General features: G+C 40.1%; 1 protein-coding gene across 1 annotated transcript in view; it reads left to right on the top strand.

Annotated features, from left to right (window-relative positions):
* Positions 1-21,118, top strand: part of ATP13A4 (ATPase 13A4) — a 123,147-nt gene that overhangs the window by 36,610 nt on the left and 65,419 nt on the right. Inside the window, exons 2-5 of the mRNA XM_057738878.1 lie at positions 38-211; positions 16,115-16,261; positions 19,887-19,957; positions 20,048-20,128. Coding sequence (XP_057594861.1) covers positions 38-211; positions 16,115-16,261; positions 19,887-19,957; positions 20,048-20,128 — 473 coding nt within the window. The remainder of the gene's footprint in view (positions 1-37; positions 212-16,114; positions 16,262-19,886; positions 19,958-20,047; positions 20,129-21,118) is intronic.

Below are 21,118 nucleotides of genomic sequence, written 5' to 3'. Positions count from 1 at the left end.
TTAACCAATGTTTCGGGTCATTTTGGTTGTGTCCCAGGAAATATTTGGCTACCGGACTCAAAGATGCCGGAGAACCCTCTGCCTTGCCGGATCCATCATCTCCTTCGGGATCCTCCCCTTGGTGTTTTACTGGAGACCCGCTTGGCACGTGTGGGCAAATTGCATCCCGTGTTCCTTGCAAGAAGCAGATGTTGTGTTGCTGAGGACCACAGTAAGTGTGTACCTGGTTCTGCACCTGGTGGCCCTTTCTCCTGGGCTTCTTGTTATGGGATCATTGTGGGGAGATGAGCACAAGGCAGGCGGCAGCTGGATGTCCAGCCTCAGGCTCCATCACAGCCTCACATTTACTTACCGAGAATTCAATAATCTGTGTATGAAGGGATTTCATTAAGAAGACCTAATTCATAGGGTATTCCCTTTAAAATTGTGATTTTAGTGAATGCTGGAGTAGGGAATCACCATGCTAGTGGCTAAAAGTAATAGTGTGATGTAGTTACGTCAGGCTACAGTCTATAACATTCATACGCATCCTTCTCCCCACCCCCACCCAGACATATCAATACCTTCCCTGACCCCCCTCCCCTGGGGCGTCTCTGGGGGAAGGGAAGGTGTGAAGTACCCCTCTGAGGAGGATGCTGTCTTCCCCACGGTTGATAGGAGTCTGTCGCATCCTGCAGATATGCTAGGGTTAAAAGTGCAGCCATCTTGTCCCTGAGCAGATTGCCTCTTTCTGCTAATACAAGGTCCTGGTGTTATAGGGCGAGTTTCCCTGCATCTGCTCTAACAACACTTCCTTCTGGCACTCATTACACTTAGGCAATGTGCATTATTCCTGCCGGACAGTCAGCCCCACAAAAGAAGGGACCATCTCTAACTTGTTAATTGCATTCCTAGTTCTGGCACGTGGTAGGGACTCCATAAACATGCGGTGGCTGACAGGCTAACGTGGATATTCCCCTTGATAGGAGTGAAAGTACAGTCCCACAGAGGACCCTTTCGTGGCTGATTTTACTGAGTGTGTCTAACAATGCATCAGCCCAAATGACCTAGAACGACAACCAAATTCTTGATAAATCAAACTCTGCTTGGCTGTTAGATTTTTTTTTTTATATAACAACCTCTCCAGATACACATTCTATTTATTTCAGTGGGAGAGGAGGGTAGCAACACGTCTTATAACTGGCCAAAAATTTTTTTCCACATTTCAATCTGAGCTGGGGCTAGACCTCGGTGAAATTGGGAATTGGATGAAGTTTGTCTCTGTTGACCTGCCCCCCTGGGGTCAGCCCCATCCCTCATTTCTGGCCCCTGGTCACTTCCAGAACCACTCATTCTATGTCCCAGCTTAGTTGATATGTGAACATGTGAACATACAGGTGACCGCTAAGGCAGTTCCACCCAAGTTCAACTATAATTTAACTCAAGATTCTGGGAGAACAGACTTCACAATGTTAAGAAGGCAAGAAGATAACAGAGTCCAAGCCATTCATAGGGATGACGTTGGGCTGGGAGCCCTGCTCCACTGCGGCCTCAAACCACACTTCACGAAGGCTCACAGAACATGCGTGAGAAAGAGAGCCTGGCACTCACCACGGAAGACCTCATCATTTGATTGGGGAGGAAATGGAGCCTGGAGGGTGTACATGATTTAGCCACACTCCTTGGTGAGTGAGGGGCTTCACCAGGAAGAAATCCCTTCTATCCTTGCTCCTGGTTCAGGGTTGTCCCCATGCAACTGCACATAGACCAGGGGTTCCCAAACTTCAGTCAGCATCCGAATCACCTGGAGGGCTTCTGAGCAGATTGCTGGGTCCCCCTCCCAGAGTTTCCAATTCTTTAGATTTGGATTGGGGCTCAAGCATTTGCATTTTTAACAAGTTCTCAGATGACGCTCATTCTCCTGATGAGGGACCATACTGCAGATGGTCACCACTCCCATTGACGAGCTTACTTGGTCCTTGGGGCAGGAATAGAGGCCTGGACATTTGCTTTAGGGCTCAGCCAATATATCTTCATACGGTCTCAAGGGGAAATGATCCAGATTTAGCAAAGTGTTATAAGTGGTCCTCCTGTACACAGCCTGAGTGTCTTGCTGGAGCAGGGGTAGAGAGAGGCTTGTTTTCTGGGGCTCAGAGTAGGGACTTAAGGACTTATGGAAGACCACATCTTTGGGATCCTTTCATAGTTCAGCCTCCTCCATGTGAATTCAAGGACCTATGCGATTCTTATTTTTTGGCATGAACGGAGGATTTGGAAAGGTACTTCACTCTACCCTGTGGATGCTTTCATTTCACCCAACTAGTTCTCAGGGGGAATTGCTTTTGTTGCAGCAGAAACAATCTCAGAGACAGAAAAGCTTGCTGCCTTTCAGGATATACGGCCAGACTCTTCAGATCTGAGAGCATCTGGTTGGCTGAGCTCTAAATGCTGGGGTTGCCAGCAGAGTCAAGGCACAGACAGGAGTAAGAGGAAATGAACAAGGAAATGGCAAGGAAGGGAGCAAAATGAAAGAAAAGGAGAGGGAAATAGGTAAAAGAGAAGTGAAGAGGGAGAAAATAGAAGAAAAGAGCTAGTAAGATACAAACTGCTCTGTATAAGACATAAACTACTATGATAAGCAACAAGGATATATTGTGCAGCACAGGGAATTGTAGCCATTATCTCGTGATAACTTTTTTAATAGAGTATAATCTGTAAAAATACTTAATCACGATGCTGTACACCTGAAGCTAATATAATATTGTAAATCAACTATACTTCAATAATAAAACCTAAAATTCACAAAGAAAGAAAAAGATCTGGTAAGAGGGAAAGAAATAAAAAATTATCAACCAACAAGAGATGGTCCATTTTAGGATATGGAGTCACAAGTTTTGACTTCTAGTTCTAGAACCTTAGATATATGACACTTTAGGTTTGTTACTTAATGTTTCAGGACCTCAGTTTCTCTATTTGTAAAGTGGGCCTAATAAAAGCACTTGTTCTTTCTTGGGTTGTGTGAGGATGAAGTGAGATCACATGTGTAAAAACCGTTTATAAACTGTAAAATGTATAATCAAAGATCATTTTGATTGTGTGTCTGTGTGTCTGTGTTTTTGATATAGCGACTCTACAAACTTGCTGTATGAAAGGGCTTGCTGTAGCCTAGATGCACCCACGTATAATGGCCCTACTCATCTGGATGCTGTGTCCTTCCCTTATTAGCCGGGAGGCCTGGCATTTCCTTCCAGAACAGGAGACATGGGGATGATGCCCTATAGATAGCTAGGAACCCCCAACACTCATATGTGCTCAAGTAGGTCACCTCCCCTAGTTGTGTGTGATCAGCTTTGAGCTGGACATATAGCAGAAAGATTCAAAAAGGCATTGGTGTTTCAGGGAGCTACGTTCTACCACCCTGCCTCTTTCTTTGACTCTTTGAAAGCCTATTAAGCCTTTCTCCCATTTCGCTGCCCTCTGTAACTAATCAGAGCCATTGAAAGCAGCCTCAATCTTGCCTTTTTCATTTTGATTTCAACCTTAATTTTTAATTACCTGCTCTTGTGCGTCATTTTAAATGGATTTGCTATGCCAGAGACTCTCCAAATAAATGTGATGCTAAATTAGTCTTTATGTAATTAGACAAGAACTCAATCATTTCAAACACTTCTATGTGAATCTTAGATTAAAAATAAGCTTTGAGAGCCAATAGTTTAAAAGTCTGATGTTAGGTTATTTGCATTAAAACAACATCTTAAGGAAGATTGTTATTTGAATTGTAGTATAAGAGCTGGACAGTAAAGATTTCCCAGTGAGGAAGACCAGATGACTTCTGCCTGAAAGTGTGTTGTATATCTGTTTTTCATGTTATTAAAAAATCAGTACTTGGTATTTATCCTCAATCTTGCGCTGGTAAGATTACAGATCATTATCCCTGATTAGGTAGTCAGTTTTCCACATTAAAAAAAAATAGTAACGTGATGTACTGACTGGAAGTCTTTAGCACCTAGTTTATTTTCTGTTCTCCTCCTCTTTGAGCGCCTCTAAGAGTGAGATTTTTCCAAAACATAAGAGTGATTACATTTCTATTTTATAATTTTAAAAGTGGTATTTTATCCATTATTCATTTACTTCTGAATTTTAACCAGGATCTGTAGCGATGCCACATTTCTATGCAAATAACATGATTTACATTCATTGGCGTTTGGAATTCAGATGCTCCTGATGACTTCCTTAGTTTTCATCTTTATCATAATTACAAATAGATTTTTCCTTCACTGTCATTGTATGTCACATGTTGCCAAAGACTCACGATGTGCGGACAAGAACTTTGTGATGATTGGCTATTAGGCCTGACTCTGGGCATTTCATTTCAACGTTTTAATAGGGAAAGTTTTTCCTTCAGTTTCACCTAAAGATGTCAGTGCTAGGGGCTTCAGTTTGAAAACTTAGAAATCCCGCAAATCAGCCATGCAAATGACATCTGGGGTCCACCAGCCCGCCGGGGACTCATCAGACACTAGCATTCATGTTCATGTTTCCTGGATCCCTTACTTCACCCCCTCCCTCCTCCTCTGCAACCCGGTCTCTCCAAGCCCAGGCTCCCCACATCAGCACCATTTTCCAAGGGAATCAGACAGTTTGTATTGTCTGTGATTTTACTCCGTATCGCCTCCATTCATTCATTCACTTATTCTTTCAATAAGTATCTATCGAGCACCAATCAGGTACCAGACGTTGTTATAGGCACTGGGAACACAGCTGTGAACAAAACAGACGGAAATCCTTCTTACAGGGGGACATTCTGGAGAGGACTCAACTTATATACACTTGCACACACTCACACACACATTCTCTATACAGTAAATATAGAGAGTAGGTGTTCTATCTCTACTTGTTAAAACCTACTCATTCCTCAGTCATGCACCACCTTTTCTATTAAATCTTTGTTGACCTATTCTCTGCCCCAATTCTGGAGGGTCCTGTCCTTCATTCTCTTCTAGCTTTGTATTTTTTCAACTCTGACTGCTGTAATGCTTTCTTCAGTCTGCCTTCTATTTTTTTTTTTTTTGCCTTCTATTAAAATGCTATTTGCTTTACATTTTATGAAACAGCACCTCACTGATTATATTATTTAATTCTCATAAGAACCCTAGAAAATGGCGTTATTATTTTTATTTTACAGATGAGGATACAGAGAGGACAATAACTTTGCAACCTAGTAAACGTCAGCCAGAATTTCCCTCTCCCTTCCTTTCTATCTCTTCCCCTTCCTCCTTCCTTCATAAACTTGATGAGCACAGGTTGTATGCCAGCCACAGTGCTAGCTCACAGACAGCGCAGGGGCAGGGAGTATATATAACAGTAAAGTCAGGGTTCTTGATTCCACAGAGCTCATCGGATTAGCTACACAAATCAATGCAAAAATTCAACTGTTATAAGTGGTACTTAGGAAAAGTTCACAATTATCCTAGGATTATAGACAAGGGACTTGGTCAAGTGAAGAAAACCAGGAAAGGCTTTTCTGAGCCATAAGAGGCTGACTAGAGAATGGATGTGTGGACACGGGGCAGGGGGGGAGGGGGTGTGGGATGAATTGGGAGATTGGGATTGACGTATGTTCACTGCCATGTGTAAAACAGATAGCTAATGGGAACCTGCTGTATAACACAGGGAGCTTAGCTTGGTGCTGTGCGGTGACCTAGAGTGGGTGGGATGGGGGTGGAGAGACCCAAGAGGGAGGGGATATATGTATACATATAGCTGATTCACTTCGTTTCATAGCAGAAACTAACACCACATTGCAGAGCAGCTATACCCCAATATTAAAAAAAAAACAGGTGATGGTGGCTGGTGGGGAGGAGCATATGGGGAATGGTCTAGGTAAAGGGGACAGTGTGGAGAAAGAACTGGAACCTGTCTTCTCACTCTCTAAGCCCAGAGCTTTCCCCTACTATGCTACATTCCTTTCTATAGCTTTTTCTCCTGTTAGGCTAGAAGCTTTTTGGAGACGGTGGCCATGGCTTTTCATTCCCTACAGCACCTAGCCATGGCCACAGTGGGTGCTCAATAATTATTTAATTCAATTAAATAGATGAATTGAATCTGTAATAAATGGTTTCTACCAACACTTTATCACAAAGACACTAAGATGAAACGTCACGATGGAGAAAGTAAGAGAAGATAGTATCATGATTGTTTTAGGTACTCATTCTTTTTCTGAATCCCATTCCTCCATCCCCCATCTTAAACCATTTTTTAGTTAGGCATTCAGTCTGAAATCCCTGAGATTCTGTGGGCTGGCCTCTCACAGGTGATTTTTTTTAAGACAAATAGTTTTGAGGCCATTATTATAAAACGGAGCTATTTATATTGTGATTCACAGTTTGCAAAGTACTTGCCTACGTGTTGTCCCATTTGGTCCTTACTGGTAGAGATTATTTTTTCCCCGTTTTACATTGGAGGCATAAAGAAGCATAAAAGAAATGCTCATGGCCCTAGAGCTGTAAGCAGTGAAAACAAAGTTTATGTTGAATTGTTCAGGATTTCTTTTTCTTTTTTGCATACAAAAAGATATAGCCTTTGCTTTGTCATTCATATAACTTTCTTGCTTTGGACACTCCCCACTTCTTTTTCTTCTTCTTTTTTTTTTTTTTTTTGGGTTGATGTATCCTATGTTAACCAAAAATAAAGCAAGGGGCTGCAAATAAGAAAAGAATTTATTTAGGGTCTTGAGAATTGCAATTCAGGAGACACAGATCTGTGTAACCCTGAAAGAGTGTTCTGGGGAAGAGAAAGAATCGGAGGCTTATAAACACAAAAAGCCAGGAGGTTGTTAAAAGTTGCCTGGAGAGAATTGCGACTGACTCTGACACAGGTCAGAAAATACTTGTCCTTAAGAAATCACAGTTGTTTTAGGGTAAGGGTCAAATAAGTAGCCAGAGTGACGTGCGTTATCTTAGGTTAAGGGTCTGATAAGTATCTCGAGTTTCAGCAGGTGATGCAGGTAACTTCATCAAATCAAAGATCAGATTCTATTCCAGCTGTGATGTGCTGGAATAGTGTGACCACTAAGTCACACTTCCTTAGTGCCCTCCTGGCTTCATTTCAGGGAGCTCTCATAGCAATACTGACTCCGTTTTGATTTTCCTTTCACATTTCTCCCTTTTGATAGAGATATTTCTTTAGGAAGCATTGATAATCAACCACTTGATTGTTTGGCATTGGTGTCAGCTCCCTCGGCACTTGGAAGGCTTATTCCCGAGAGCTCTGTCGCACAGAGGAGGAAGAGAGGTGGTTGTGTAGGAGGTGTATGCTTTTAGAGAGTTTATGGCCACACCTGGGCAATAATGAGCCATCAAGGAAGTGTGTCTTAGGCAGCGTTCAAAATAGGAGAAATTTGTGGATCTACATCAGGAGGACTCTCATACGATGGTTAATCATCTCCGGACGTTGAGCTAACGATTTTCCTGGGAAGGGTGTCATAATATAGCAGCAGAGACACAAAGTATAAACAGCTTAAAAACAACAAAGAGAAAACAAACTAGAAAAATAATTAGTATAACTAGTTGCAGTTCAGATCACAATAAACCACCAAGTCTAGAGAGGAGCCAGCTGAAGATTTCCAGATGTCAGGATTAAAGCCTGTTTTGCAGTTTAAGGTGTCCCTGATGATGTCATCGGGGGTTTTGGTAGATGGCATTTAGTTCTCAATGATTCCAAGTTAAAAGAATGGAAGAATATCTGGAGACGTTGATTTGGAGAGTCATAGCCAGATATTAATAGGAGGAAACAAGAAGAATTCAGGATCTAGTTTAGTTTACAGGTAAATACCAAAAGCTCAAAGACAGTTAACAGCACTAGAACTTGATATACACAACGGTGTATTACTGAAACTTGTTTTTCTCTCTAAAATCACCCTCATTTATATTGCCAAATTAAGCCAAATATAGCCAAACTAAGACTAATTTGTTTGCAAAATAAGTCTGTTTTCAGTAAACATGATCTGATTATTCACATGAGTGAAACAAGAATAGCAACCGATACAGATGCAGAAAACAAACTTATGGTTACCAGAGGGTAAGGGTGGGGAGGGGTAAGTTGGGAGATTGGGATAGACATATACACACTACTATATATAAAACAGATAACTAATAAGGACCGACTGCATATCACAGGGAAATCTCCTCAATACTCTATAATGGCTTATATGGGAAAAGAATCTAAAAAAGGGTGGATATATGTATATGTATAACTGATCCACTTTGCCGTACATCTAAAACTTACACAACATTGTAAATCAACTATACTCCAACAAAAAGTTAAAAAAAAAAATAAACTAGCAACGGATCACATAGGCTCTTTTAAATCTGCTTTGCTGGAACTTTTCAAAAGGAATCTCAGGTTGAACTTTTAAAAGGCCTCTTCAGCCCGGCAAGTCAAGTAAGGACTTGCCATCAGCCTCTGCAATACCTACAGATTACAGTAAATTTCTCTCCTCTCGAGGTCCCCAAGCTATCTTGAGGTTCATGCACCTGCCAGGAATTGACCTTCCTTACTCATCTGGTAAGACTTCTGGGAACCCTGTAGGCATGATACTAGGCAAATAGTTCCAAGAGTCTTTATTGGCTCCATAAAGTCAATTTTAGTGCTTTAAAGCTGTCTGGTCATATCTGAGTCAATGCATGCCTCTGTCAAATATGACATTTCAGTCAAGTCTTGGTAATATAACCAATGTTTCCAATTGTGTCCTGTTACAAGGAGAACAGATTCTTATTGAACTTATGCAAATAACTATATTGCCATGAAAATAAGAAGAGTTTCTTACTAAGAATTTCCAAATTCTGGAGGGATCAGGTATAGGGAGAAAAAGGTAAATGTTTTATCTTTGTTTGCAAATGTATGAGATTTCAAATTGCTGCAAGCTGTAGCTAGCTTGAGAGAAAAGATTTCCTTAAATCTGAAAAAGCGAAACATAAAAGAACCAGCAATATTTTAAACAAAAATTATAATCCTCCTCCTCAATTCATGCAGTCCTGTGGAGGTAATTCTTCATCTTTTGTTAGCAGTTTTATGAAACCATTATGTGTCTTTGCTGGAGTTCTGTAAATTCTTACCCAATCCAGTAGTGTGATCTGAGAGTTTATTAGAAACCTGTACTCTAGAGAACGTGTCGGATGCCTTTCTGTGAATCTCTCTAAGGATAAAACGTATTTGTAAAAGCATCAAAGTAAAACAATAACTGTCTCTGAATGACAAAAGAGTTAAAACGGTATGGTTAAAGAGCTGATTACAATGCAATTGACAAGGAAATTAAGTTATTTCTGTGGCATACAACATTTTAAGGTAATAACTAGGATTATGATTGATAACATTATGCCAGGACATATCAGGATTTCAGAAATTTCATAGTTTCTATAACACTTATAAATATATATCTATACAGACACAACATGAAGGCTTCATGTTACTTCATGTTACTTCATGTCACTTCTTTTTTGACAATTTTTTCCTTCAATATGAAAATGTTTTCCCCATTAATGTTAGTAGTTTAAATTATGTATATTGTTTAGAATTTTTAAGCCTTAGAAATCTTAATTTTTAGTAAAAACTAAGAAATAAGCCATTATGAGCTGCTTTTTCCATTAGCATTCTATAGGTTGGCAAACATAATTACTTTTTATAATTTTTAAAAACTTGTGCTTTCTTATAGATAATATTTCAGTGTTGCACCAAAAATATTTACTAATGGTCCCAAATATCTTCTGTATTTCTGTAAAAGGAAGCCTATATTCAGTGATTAATGTTTCAGTACCTTATTTTATTTGGGGATGATCTAGATATTTAATAAATTTCCATCATTTAACTTAATCTAGCAAAACTCTAAAGTTTCCAAAAAGATTTGGGGGAACTATTTTGATATAGGCACATCATAAAACATAATTATTCTTCAAGAGTTCACCCAGAAACTTATCTCATTTACATTTATTTAATTTACTTATGAAAATATCATATCGTTATTTTTATTGCTGACAAATTTTGTAACAGAGATAATGAACTTATTTGACTTTTAGTAAACCTAGGTACAATAAAAGTTTTATACTTAATGTTGATGATTCTACAGGCATGTCTGTATTAAGTAAATCAATAAACTTTAATACTGAATATTAATTTAATACTGAATATTTCCCAGATCTCATGAACCTGAAATTCATTTGGGTTAGTTTCTACTATATTTCTGAGAATTTATTTTGTTTAAGTGCTTAATTTTCTTTAAGCCATTTAAATAGAGCTCTTTTACAAATTAATTTTGGCAATACCATTCAAAAGTAGAAGCACACCACCCCTGTAAGGTACATGCATGGACATACATGCATCCAGATAGGCACAGACAGTCTCATATTTTAAAGTTTTAGTCATCAATCAGGTACAATACAAAACTGACTAGTTTATAAATAACAGTTGGAATAAATTACGCCTGCTTGCTCAGATGGCTAAGGTCTTCTATTATGTTTGCAGAAGACTTACAAGATTTGCATTTGCCTTGACAAGCAATTTGAGGGAGACTATTTGGGCAAGAGAGTCCTTCTAGCAACTCGAATTAAAAGGCCTCTTCCTTTTTTTTCTTTTTTCTCAGTCTTAGGAATTGGAGATGGTCTAGATAAGCGTTCCCTGAGAAAAGATGAGGTAAAACATTTATATTTCAAAGGTACAGGGGGAGAAATGCAAGCTCTTTCTAGAAGGACTTTTGTTCCCTTAGGGTCAGAATTATAAAAAAAAAAATTTTTTTCAAAAAAAGCTTTTCTCAAAATGGCCATCATAAGCATAGACATTTTCATCAGGCCCTTAGCATTGTTTCCTTCTGGGGAGGATCAATCTTGGTGTCTTAAAAAGAAAGTTCAGAAAGAGACGGAGAGCAAGGAGGAGAGCATTGCAGGGGACAGTCAGAGGAATAGGAAGGAGAGGAGGAAGAGAGACAGACGAGAGGGAGAGAGCTCTCCGAGGCCTCAGAAGAGTTTCCAGGTGTGAAATCCTTTGAGAGGACTGTGGATCAGTTTCTCTGAGGGAGGCAATAGTGGATCCATTGCTACGTTTCTTCAGTCCTCAAAAATACCAATTGAGATATGCTTCCATTCTTGCCTTACGTTCATTTTCTAATTGACTGCACAGACAAACTAATTTAGGAATTTCAAAGGAGCCCCTTGTTGGCCAATTTTATTATAAATCATCCCAGGTAATGGTAGTCCAGCAAGACAAATACTTGCAGGACTAAGGCCCATAGTTCTTATACGTAAAACCAGCAGAAGTTCCAGAAGGAGGCTGTCCTCAGAGAGTGAATGTCTCACATTCCAAAAGCAACTACTTACCAGAAGAAAAAAAAAAAAAAAAAAAAGGAAAACAAAATCCTGAGAACAGAAGCCAGCAACCCAAACAAAACAGTAAGTGAAATCCCAAAGGCCACTTGAACAAAACATAGAAGATGGGGCGTGAGATCCTGGAGGACAGTAGCTGGTAACAGAGGACACCCTGCCTCCTACCAAGGCGGGAGGTTTCAGTACAGGAGGACTTACAACCAAATTCCAAGGACCACCAAGGAGACAATAGAGCTGGACTCTTGTAGGTACCTTACTTAAATACAAGACAATGTATCCATCCTCAAGTGAGAAATACTGATTTCCTAATACCTCTTTGGAATTTTGCAATGGGTTACTTTTTTTCTTTTTAAGGCAAGCGCAGAAGTGCTACACCGTTGTGGAATGAACTCTTCCATAAGAGGATAAGTCACGGACTTAAAACATACCCTCTGCTTTGAAAGTGTATAATCAATACATTGTTTATATAAAGTAAAACAAAAAAGCAAACAAAAACAAAAAGATAAGTAAGGGACTTTCCCAGAGTTCCAGTGGTTAAGACTCCACGCTTCCACTGCAGGGGGCAAGGGTTCGATTTCTGCAGGGAACTAGGATCCTTCAGGCCAGGAGGCAAAAATGGTGCGGGGGCGGGTGGAGGGGAGCAAGTCATGGCACTGGCCTCAACCTGAAGTGACCATTACACTGCTTTTAAATGTCAAGAGGTGAGGTGCTTATAGCAAAAGGCTGGAAGAAGATAAGCAAGGCCACTCACTTCATTCAATAGAGAAGTTAATCTGGTATTTTCAGGTTCAGAAAGTGCAAGTCCACATAGAAATGCCCAGGTTTGCTTCTCTATCTTTCTGTCCAGGTCAAACTCAAGTCTTCTGTGTGCATTCCATTCTTGGAAATCCACTCGAGTTATTTTAAATCCTACTCTTTTAGAGTTCAAGGACTAGTCTGGTTAATTCTCTTGGTAAAAAGGAGATAAAGAGGAGACTTGAGGTGTTAAAACGTCTAGATTTTCCAGGCAAACAATTTGGATTATCTGCATTACAAAGCAATTATTTAAAGTGGTAGGTCTTCTGGTGCATTGAAGTATTTTGTAGATCATTAACTGTTTGAAAGAGCTGGGAAACAGACTGAAGCGAAAATAGCAGTTTCCAGGTAAATATACTTCTTTCTTAGAAAAGAAAAACAGACTCTTAGAGATTCTAAAGTTTCCTTAAAGGGGAAAAAAGTTCCTATTTACAGCAAGATCTCAGAAACAACATGTTGTGAAAATGAGGTACAGAGCTACACCCAGCAAACATTTGTCACACCCAGCCATGGGCCAGACCTCAGATCAGGTCATGTACATTACGCCTGTAATTCTTCAAACATCCATGAAATGTGTACTATCATCCCCACTTCCTGGATAAAGAAAATTAGGTTCAGAGAGTTGCAATGATTTTTCATTTTGGTTTTGAGCTGAGATTTGACCTCATGAAGGAGCCCATGCTCTTTCCATCCTGGACAACACCAAGCTGAAAACAGAGAGAAGTTGATGAGGTCACCCAGAGTGACCACTTCACAATGACACATTTTCCCTCCCTTTCTTTGCCTTATGTTCCCCTTAAAAAGTTAAGTGAATTTCTTCTTTAAAATTAAAATTGGTTTTAATGATATAATTTTTAAAGGTTACTTTTCATTTGCAGTTATTAAAAAATACGCATGATTTTGAGTCTTTAACAGAGTAGTAAACAAGAGAAAAGTCAGTGATGCTACCTTATTCTAAGAAAAATGTCTCACTGTGGCATCTTTATTTAGCCTATGGAATTCTACTTTGCATTATACAAAATTGTGAGTTAAAATGCCCCAGAGGTAAAGGGGATGACAGGAACTGAGCTTAGAGGCAAATATATCCAAGCACCTTGAATTTAATTATGCTACTGTAATAAGGTGAATTTCAGCCTTTAATACTTGCCTAGACTAAGGCATGTAGTTGGTGCATTAGATTAACACTGGTCTGTGAGAGCTTGAGAGTTTCAATGTTCCAATTTGTCTTCCCCTTTTTAAGAATTATGGTCTAGAGGTCTGTTTGCTATCACACTGCGCCAGAGTGTGACAGCTTGATTTTGGGAATCAGATTCTCTGTTGCTAGGAGATCAGAGATTCTGAACAACCGGATGCTATTTGTTACACAGTCTAGAATTTAAGGTCATTTTTATACATGAGCCACGAACACCATGGGACAACTTGTTGAAACAAAAAGGAAGGAGCCAAGATTTAGTGTGGGAAGACCTGGCCTCGGGCATACCAGACTGGCTCGGGCAATTCTTAGCCTTGTTGATGGAGTGTTTTCTCATCTGCAAAATGGAGATCATAATATCGACTTTGGGGAATTGTGAGCCTAAAATAGGACAACTGACACAAAAAGGGTTTTTAAACTGCTAAGTAATCATTTGAAGATTAGTAGTTAATATTATTTTGTTTCATTTAAGAGGATCAAGAGGAGCTTATCTTTCTAATTGTTCTCCCTTGGTGGCCTGAGGTCTCTGGTCCTGATGCCACTTTTATAATCTGTATTCCTATTTACCTACAAATTATGTGTTTTCTTACTAAAGTTTTCATTGAAGCTTTGTTCTTTGCAATCCTAGTTCAGGCTGGATATAAAAATGAAAGTCCAATCAAACTGTGTTTTTAAACAGAGTATAGAATAGAGCAGAGGATAAGATGGGACTCTGGAGGGGCTGGGGGATGAGGGTGTCACATCCCTGCTCTAATGGTTACCAACTGTGACTTAGTTTCCTCACCTGTGGAACGGAAAAGGTAATGAACAGTAACTACCTCACAGGGTTTTTGCGCTTTAAATGAAGGAATACACCCGTGGCATTATGTGCTGAGAACACAATAAATTGCTAAATAAATATTAACTGTCTTTATTACTGTTATTATTAGAAACTCAAAGTTCTTCTCCTAACAGAGACCACATGACCTTTTGACATCGTCAAAGGCAAGGCTGTATCATGCTGAGCTATGTCAAGGTGTGTTCTAGGGAGTTGGTGGTGTATTCCACGGCATCTGGAACACGTCCACAAGTTCAGTGGCTTAGTGGTTGGAAATGTAGCCATCTTCAGTCATTCTTAGGCTCTGAAGGTAACTCCATGCACATCTGATTTGATTTAATTTAGTCATCTTTTCCGAAAATGCGATAATAGCCAATTTTACTGGTTTTTAAAATTAATTCATTAACTTTCAAATGTCTACTAAGGTTTTTTTTCCCCTTCCCCTCCTCCCCCTCCTCCCCTTTCCTCTCTCTTTCTTTCCTTTCCTCCTCCTCTTTTGCTTTGCCTCCTTTCCTCTCCCTTTCCTCCCCCTCCCTACTTCCTCTGCTTTGCTTCCCGACTCCTCTGCCTCCCCCCCCCCCCCAGAATCTGTGCCAGGCCTGGCTGGAGCACAGACATCATCAAACATGATCGCTACCCACAGTCCAAGCGGAGTGATACAGGGAGGGGGCAAAGGGCGATGCCATGAGGTAGAGGGTGGTAAGAGTCTCACATACCCTGTTGGCTTAGAGGACAGATCGCCCGGAGAAATTAGGGCCGTTCCCACGACATGCACTTTGAGCCAGACCCTCAGGGGAGGTGAAGATCGAGCCCCATGAAGACTTAATGAGAGGAGAGAAGGATGTGCGCTCCAGGCTGAGGAGGCAGCAGCAGCAAAGGCATGGAGGTGGGCTTCTCCGGAGGAGAATCAGTGCAAGAGACGTAGCTGCAACAGCTGCTAACCCTTCTCTCTGCCCTTTGCGGTCAGCGCAGACACTCTTCATGGCCAAAGCAGGCGTGGTGGAGCCAATACCTGGTTCTGAGCTACATTCCCAGGCATCAAATTGTTTCCCAGGCTTGACTTCCCTGGCCGTTCTTCCTAGCGCCCGAGGTTTACCAGACATCCAATTGGATAATAACCACTGTTATTATCACATCAGTCTCTAAGGGACCATTGTGTTACCTGTTACTCAATCCAGCACTGCGCCCTCTAGTTTTATTCTGCGGTGGAGTCATCAGTGAACTGCAAAGGCAAGCAGCTTCACTTAGGGCCATGCACGAGGGTACCGTCCTCAGTGCCACCTGTGCTAACATCTTGACAATTACTCTTGGGCATGCTCAGTTCGTACTCGCAGTATTTTTCCCATCCATTCATCAGACTCGCACTGAGCAGGTCAAAATTCCCCACGTGGATGGGATATAAGGGACCGTAAAACATGGTCCTTACCTTCCAGATCGTCTAGAACAACTAAGAGAATGCAAGGCAGAAGGTAGTAACTGGGAGGGCAAGAGAGGGACAGTGACAGTCTTTCAGAGTTACTACAGTGACAGTCCCCCCCAGGAGGAGTTTAAAGGGGTTGTTCTGGAAGAGGTGAAACTGTTAAGCCTCAAAACACGGGGATGGTTCAGTTGACCTGGTCTCCTAACCCTTGAGGCCTACAAAAACACTTTAGAAGGCTTGCTTTTTTTATTTTTTTTGTATCAGGCCGTGGTCCCGTGGTTGGAGGGTGATAGGGAACACTAGCTCTTACCTGAGCATCTGCCTTGTGACTCTTGAGCATTGTTTCGTGTGCCACTATCCACATCCCAGTTCCTCAGTAAGTGATGGCAAGGCTTTTCCCCTCAAGGCTCTAAAGCTACCAGCTTTCAGAGGCATAGAGCTCTGTCAAGAATGTTTAACTCCGTAAATTTACAGAATTATATTAAAATGAATTTTAGCCTGATGACATCTCTTAACTTCACGGGGGTTTATTTCCTCAGGATGAATTCCAAACTTACTCTTGGAAAAAGGTAGTGTGGATCTGCCTGTCAGCACTGAACAAAGCATTTCAGCTCACTCCGGACCACCCTCTCATCACAGAGGAGGAGTACATCATAAATAGGGCCATAAGAAAGCCAGACCTAAAGGTAAGTCCCTTATGGCTCCTGCAGATGCTAGAGAAATTGAATCTTTTTTCCTTCCAAATACAAGACTACATGCATATATAGCCAATTTTAGAATAACTATAAGTGGAATACAACCTTTAAAAATTGTAAATCACCATATTGTACATCTGTAACATATATTGTACAGCTACTATACTTCAGTAAAGAAGATTAAATTCAGATCTCTATGACAGTATAGAACATTATAAAGACATGGATCTTGGGGCCAGATAGAGCTCAGTTCAAATCTCAGCTTCATCCTTTGAAACTGTGCAACCTTGGTTTAATTACTACCCTCTGATGAGCCTCAGTTTCCTCATGTCTAAGATGATGAAGATGCATACCTCTAATATTAATTGATAAAATTTAATAAATTAAGAAATACAAAGATCAATATGGTGGCAGGTATATAGTAGATGCTCAGTGCATTTTTTAAATAAATTTATTTATTTGTTTATTATTTATTTATTTATATTTTTGGCTGCCTTGGGTCTTTGTTCCTGCATGCAAAACTGAAACCCAGTGCTTAACCTGTTAGACAGGATACTCTTACAACTTGTTCCAACAAGAAATGAAGAGTGGGATGCCTGAGGATTGAAACAGCTTCTGGTTCTGAGCGGAAAGGTGAAAATCACCCCACAGCTGATCCCTGATTTCCTAATTATTGTTTCCTGGTCCGAAGTTCCAGGAAATGGGCAAATAAACTTCACCCCTTGCAAATATGATGCGTACCATCCTCTTATCAGCTTCCAGAGCCTCTGAAGTTGATGAGGGAAGCTGAGAAAGCTCCAGGCAGAGATGCTTCCTCCTTGGGGAAACTCAAAGATGTTTAAAAGGCCTAAGATGGAGTCATTCTTCTCACTCTGTGATGAATAGCCTCCAAAACTGTCAGGAGATAATGGGGTTTTCCATTTTCTGGCCTGACATAAACTTTATCAGTAACCTCTTTTCTCCTCATTATTGCGGCTTCATTGGCTGCTTTGTATCTGTTATGTTTTATACATTTATAGCCTATCTATCTAGGTTGTCTAACCGATCAGTGGTGTCGCATTCTACCATTGTTTGTCTTTTACATTTTTTCTAACTTGGATTTTTGAACCTACAGAATTAATAAAGTAGGCAACTTTTACTTCATACAACTTGTTCTGGAAGTTATGGGATTTTCAGACTATCTTCTGAGACTAGCTTGACTATTAGATCCTCCAAAGACTAGACTTGGGGGCTAGAGGGGCTCAAGTTCAATTTCCAGCCCTGTTTCTTAATAGATGTGGTCTTGGGCAAGTTACTTAATCAAAATGAACTGAAAGGGCAAAGTGGAAATGAAGATAATATCTGTCCTACCACAGGGTGATTAAAAAGACAATACCCCTGCCCCCAAGTACTCAGGAAACAGTAGCTGTGATCACAGTCCAGCTCTATTTGTAAAACTATAGAGAATACTGGAAAGGAAAGGAAAACATGAGGCAAAAAAACGTGAGGCCCCACGATGGGCCCCAGCAGCTAACACAGCCTAGGCGGGTCATATTTCCTCACCTTGACTTGTAGCTTGTGAAGGAAGCATTGTGTCTGGTGGCAAGTCCCTCCAATTCTATACTGAAAGTCAGTTGGAAGGTAGGCTTTATTTTTTAAAAAATGTTATTTTGCAACCAACACATTGAAATAAATCCATCCTGTAAAATAAAAAACACAGTACTTAATACCCTTACTTGGTAAATATGAACATGGGTACGGGTGCACACGCACATGTATTTTTTTCCTTCTAGTTTTACTGAGATATAATTGACACACAGCACTGAGCACTGTGTAAGTTTAAGGTGTACAGTATAATGATTTGACTTACATACATCATGAAATGACTACCACAGCAAGTTTACATACACATATTTATTGAATAAGGTTAAAAGTCATTTGAAGTAACCCAGGTCTTGGAGTTTAGGGATTTAAACTCTGTTTCTATTGTGGTTGCCAAGGGGGAGGGATGGAGTGAGAGCTTGGGATGAGCAGATGCAAACTAGTATATATAGGATGGATAAACAACAAGGTCCTCCTGTCCAGCACAGGGAACTATACTCAACATCCTGTGATAAACCGTAATGGAAAAGAATATGAAAAAGAAAGTATATACAGTATAAGTATAACTGAATCACTTTGCTGTACAGCAGAAATTAACACAACATCGTAAATCAACTATACTTCAATTTAAAAAAAGAAACAAAAAAGAAACTCCATTTCTGGTTGATATGTGGTTGTGAAAAGCATTCCTTTATTTATTTAATAAAAAATGTGTGGAGTACTTGTTATGTACCAGCTATATGCTCTTCCAAGTTTTAGATTTTATCTAATGGTTATCCAGACTATAATACCCATAAGTATAGAACATATTCAGAGGCGTTGCAGTGGAACTCAGAGATGATCTGGCCAATTGCCTCAATTTATGCATGGGAAAAATGAGGTGCAGAGAAATTTCATTGAATTTCTCAAGGATACAGTGATACGAGTAGCTATCAAAGGAAGTCTTGGACACTGTGTCTCAACTTTGCACATTAGAATTACCTGAGGACGTTTAAAAATATTTATGCCCAGGCTGTACCCCAGACAAAGGGAATTAGAATCCCTTTGTGGGTGGGACACAGACATCAGTATTTTTAAAAATTTCTCAGTTGATTCCAATGGGCAAAATGAGGTTTATAACCATCGCTCCCTAACAATACGACAGCCTTACCGTTTCTCTTTGTGCTTAATTAGGTCACCAGTTAAAGGAGATTCAGATTTATATGTAAAGTTGCTGTAAGAAATCAGAAACAAGAAGGTGTAGTGTCGTAAGCATTAAGCTTTCTTTCCATTGCCAACACCCTCAGGCGCTCACCTCCTGGAGTTCATTTTCTTACAATAACCATCTCACTGTCTTCTAGAACCTGCCACCAGTCTCATCTTTTTCAGTGTCACTTCCATAGGTTACTCTGCAAATCCATTGCTTACAAAAATTCTGAATACTCATCCTATCACCCAAGGATCTGATCTTTCCTCATGCTTCCAGCCTCATTCTCCATTTTGCTGTCAAACAGGCCCCCTCACGTGCTCCTCCCCCACAACTAAATTGTGCATAATCTCTTTGAAATGCCCTCTTCCCTTCTCATCTGAGCAATGTTCTTCCAATCCTTTAAGGACGCAGCTCAGATTCTTCTTCTCCATCACACCTTCTGTCATGTACCCTCTCTATACTTTTATAGCATTTCAATACTATAATTCTTCCTTTATTATGTTTTCAGTTCTTTGACACGTACATAATTTGACTGTATAGTATTGTTTTCCCTTTCATAACATATTTTCTCCCCTTGTTAGGTTATCGAGTAGTGGAATGCAGAGGCTGAGTTTTACTCATATATTTATCAGTGTAGCAGGCCCATGATACATGTTGATTGAACGATAACTTCAAATAAAGAATGCCATTTGTGTAGTAGCCAAGGAGAGGACTTGCTAGGAAAGGATAAAATAAGTATATTAGGGCTCTATCTTTGCTTCTTCCACAAATGCTTCTTTAGTCACTAAACTGCTATATATCCACTGATCCGCAGACTGGAGACTTCTTAGTAATTTTCTTTTGCAGGTGAGATGCATAAAAGTGCAGAAAATAAGATATGTTTGGAACAACTTGGAAGGACAGTTCCAGAAAATTGGGTAAGTTGTTTGAGGAATTGCATCTAAAAAGAAAAATATTATTTCAAAAATATTTTGCTCAGTATGTCTCTCTCATTATTATTATTTTAGCTCTTTGGAAGACTGGCTCAGTTCTGCCAAGATACATCTAAAGTTTGGATCAGGTCTAACAAAAGAAGAACAAGAGATCAGGTACCATGTATATTGTTATCTACACCCGCTCAGAACGATGGTCACCAGTTAGTCAAAGAAAGATCCCAGGAAACGGTTATCTTAACTGGTCAATATCAGAATATGTTGTAATGCTCTATTTAGTATTATTAAATTAAATGTTTTACATACATTATCTCACTTCATCAGAGCAACCTTGTGAGGGAGTTAGAACAGACATCCTCATCATTTCAACATAACAGATGAGAAATCTGAGACTCAGAGAGGTTTAATGGCCTGAACAAGGTCACACTAATGGAAGTGACAGAGGAAGAATTGCATCTCTGACTATAGGTGTAGTTCTCTTTCTACTCTGCATAATGCTTCTCAAGGTTACTATAATAATAAGGTTGAACCAGTTTTGACTGTAATCAGGAAATATGTGTAATACTGTGATAACATAGTTAAATAATAATTGTAGAGCAGCACAAGAATATCATGCAAGACTCGTAGCCCCACAATTCTAAATCAGGTGCTGGGCAGAGGAGCGAGGTTTGGGAAGGGCACTGGGTTGAAAGTCAAGAGGCTGTGACTAATTTACTGTGTGGCTTTGAGCAAATAGCTTCTCCTTTCTGGGCTTCAGTTTCCTACTTGTTCAAAAGGGGAGGAGGCCTGTAAACACCTTGCTGGTCCTAAGTTTCCATGATTCCTGAGTTCCCCTCCACGCCACTTTGGGGTGGAGTTTTGGTGGTACTTTGAACAGACCCAGACTACCATCAGCCTCACCCGGGTTCTTGTTAGAAATGCAGAATTTCAGACCACCCCTCACCCTTTTTGAATCAGAATCTTCCCATTAACAAGATCACAAGGTTATCTGTATGAACATTAAAGTTTGAGAAGCACCGCCAGTAACACATTCTGTTAAGCTTTTTGGTCTGAGCATCTATGTAGAAGGCACAGAGAAAATGTCTACCATTCTCAACAGCAAAATAACTCATAGAGGGTCATTGCTCTGTGTCATCCAAGAAACAC

Source organism: Hippopotamus amphibius, chromosome 6 (assembly GCF_030028045.1).
Source record: "Hippopotamus amphibius kiboko isolate mHipAmp2 chromosome 6, mHipAmp2.hap2, whole genome shotgun sequence".
Classification (NCBI taxonomy): domain Eukaryota; kingdom Metazoa; phylum Chordata; class Mammalia; order Artiodactyla; family Hippopotamidae; genus Hippopotamus; species Hippopotamus amphibius.
This window is presented reverse-complemented; position numbering and strand designations above follow the sequence as displayed.